General features: G+C 59.9%; 1 protein-coding gene across 1 annotated transcript in view; it reads right to left on the bottom strand.

Annotated features, from left to right (window-relative positions):
- Positions 1–1474, bottom strand: part of CFAP46 (cilia and flagella associated protein 46) — a gene marked incomplete at its 5' end in the record, with an annotated part of 97130 nt that overhangs the window by 22435 nt on the left and 73221 nt on the right. Inside the window, 2 exons of the mRNA XM_010859553.1 lie at positions 376–564; positions 1246–1434. Coding sequence (XP_010857855.1) covers positions 376–564; positions 1246–1434 — 378 coding nt within the window. The remainder of the gene's footprint in view (positions 1–375; positions 565–1245; positions 1435–1474) is intronic.

The following is a 1474-nucleotide window of genomic DNA, read 5'->3' as shown; positions in this document are numbered from 1 at the left end:
GGAGTGAGGGGTAGCAGCAAGAGTGGGCAGGACCGATCCCTGGGTAGGGCAGGGGCCCGGTCCTCAGGCACAGAGCTGCTGGGGTGGGGGAGGCGCCAGGAACCACCGCCCGGGGACACCCCCATTTGGAGCTGGGGTGGGATGCTCCACATAGGACAGCCTGTCCTGCTTGCCCCTTCTCCCCCTCACATTCTTCCTCCGGGGGTCAGGCCTTTGGCCTGCCTTTTCCTCCCTCCACAGCCCACACCATGCTTCTTGACCCCAGAGAATTCAAGGCCTGTTTTCTACCCCAGTTATTACAAAGATCCAGTGAGCTCTGAATATATTTTTGTTTTTTGGGCCTAAGCGGTCAGTCTGGGAGCCAGCAGAACGCACCCAGAGGCTCTCCTCCCAGGAGCAGGCGGGCAGCAGGAGGTCCCAGTTCTCAGCCAGCAGGCGCAGCGCCTTCCCGGCCAGGCCCAGGAGCCGCGGGTGAGGCTCCTCGCACTCCGTGCTCAGCGACTGCAGGCTCCCCAGCTGCGCCAGCACCACGTGCGCCAGGCAGTGCTTCAGGTTGAACCACTTCTTCAGGGACACAAACCACCTCAGTCAACAAGGGCCACCACTGCTGCCCACCCAGGCCCCACCCTCCAACAGCCCTGCCATGTGGCGAGGGTCTCCAAGGCTCAGGTGCTGGGAGGTTCTAGAGTCTGCTGAGGAGCCTCAGTTTGGGGCAGGCTGACAAGAATGGGAGTGGGTGATGGGCAGGGAGGCCTGGTGTGCTGCAGTCCATAGAGTCGCAGAGAGCTGAATGTGACTGAGCTACTGAACTGAACTGAACTGACAAGGACATGAGTTTGTACTGAGTCCCATTTAGGACTATTTGGTTCATTTAGTTATGTCAAATTATTTGGGTCCACACTTAATGAAATCTCAAACAGTCTAAGAACAGAACACATTTTCCTCAGAATCGTTCTGCAGATGTAACTCATCTTTTTAACAGATGGCAGCTCACCTTTATGGACGGCTTCCTGTGGCGACACAGCGGTCAGAGCACCCGCCTTGGGAAGGGGCACCTCCCCCAGGCAGACCCTGATCTCATTAGCCAATCAGACGGGCCTTTTTGGGCTGCTGGGAGCTACCGGGGCAGAGAACCCCTCTGCTCAGAGATCTCGGGGGACGTTTATGAACCCCGACCTTCTGGGTTCCCAATGGCTGGTCAGGCACACGGTGGGGGGGCCCCCAGCGCGTGTCCGGGGACGTTACCAGGCCGACAGCGGTGTAGTCACTGGGGCTCTGCAGGAAGTCGGACAGCAGCTTGTCCGTGGAGCTCTGCTCCAGCTGCCGCTGCCGGGCGTCCTCCCAGGTGAGCTGCAGCGTGTCCAGACAGCCCTCCACGAGGCTGAGCCTGAGGTGCCGCAGTCTTCGCATCAAAGGGCTGCTGACATTCTGTAACTGAGGGGTGCGACCATCAGGGCGGGAGCCACCGCCCGAC

Source organism: Bison bison, unplaced genomic scaffold, assembly GCF_000754665.1.
Source record: "Bison bison bison isolate TAMUID 2011002044 unplaced genomic scaffold, Bison_UMD1.0 scf7180017864456, whole genome shotgun sequence".
In the NCBI taxonomy this organism is placed as follows: Eukaryota; Metazoa; Chordata; class Mammalia; order Artiodactyla; family Bovidae; genus Bison; species Bison bison.
Note: the sequence above shows the minus strand (reverse complement) of the source record. Positions and strands in the feature narration are given on the sequence as shown.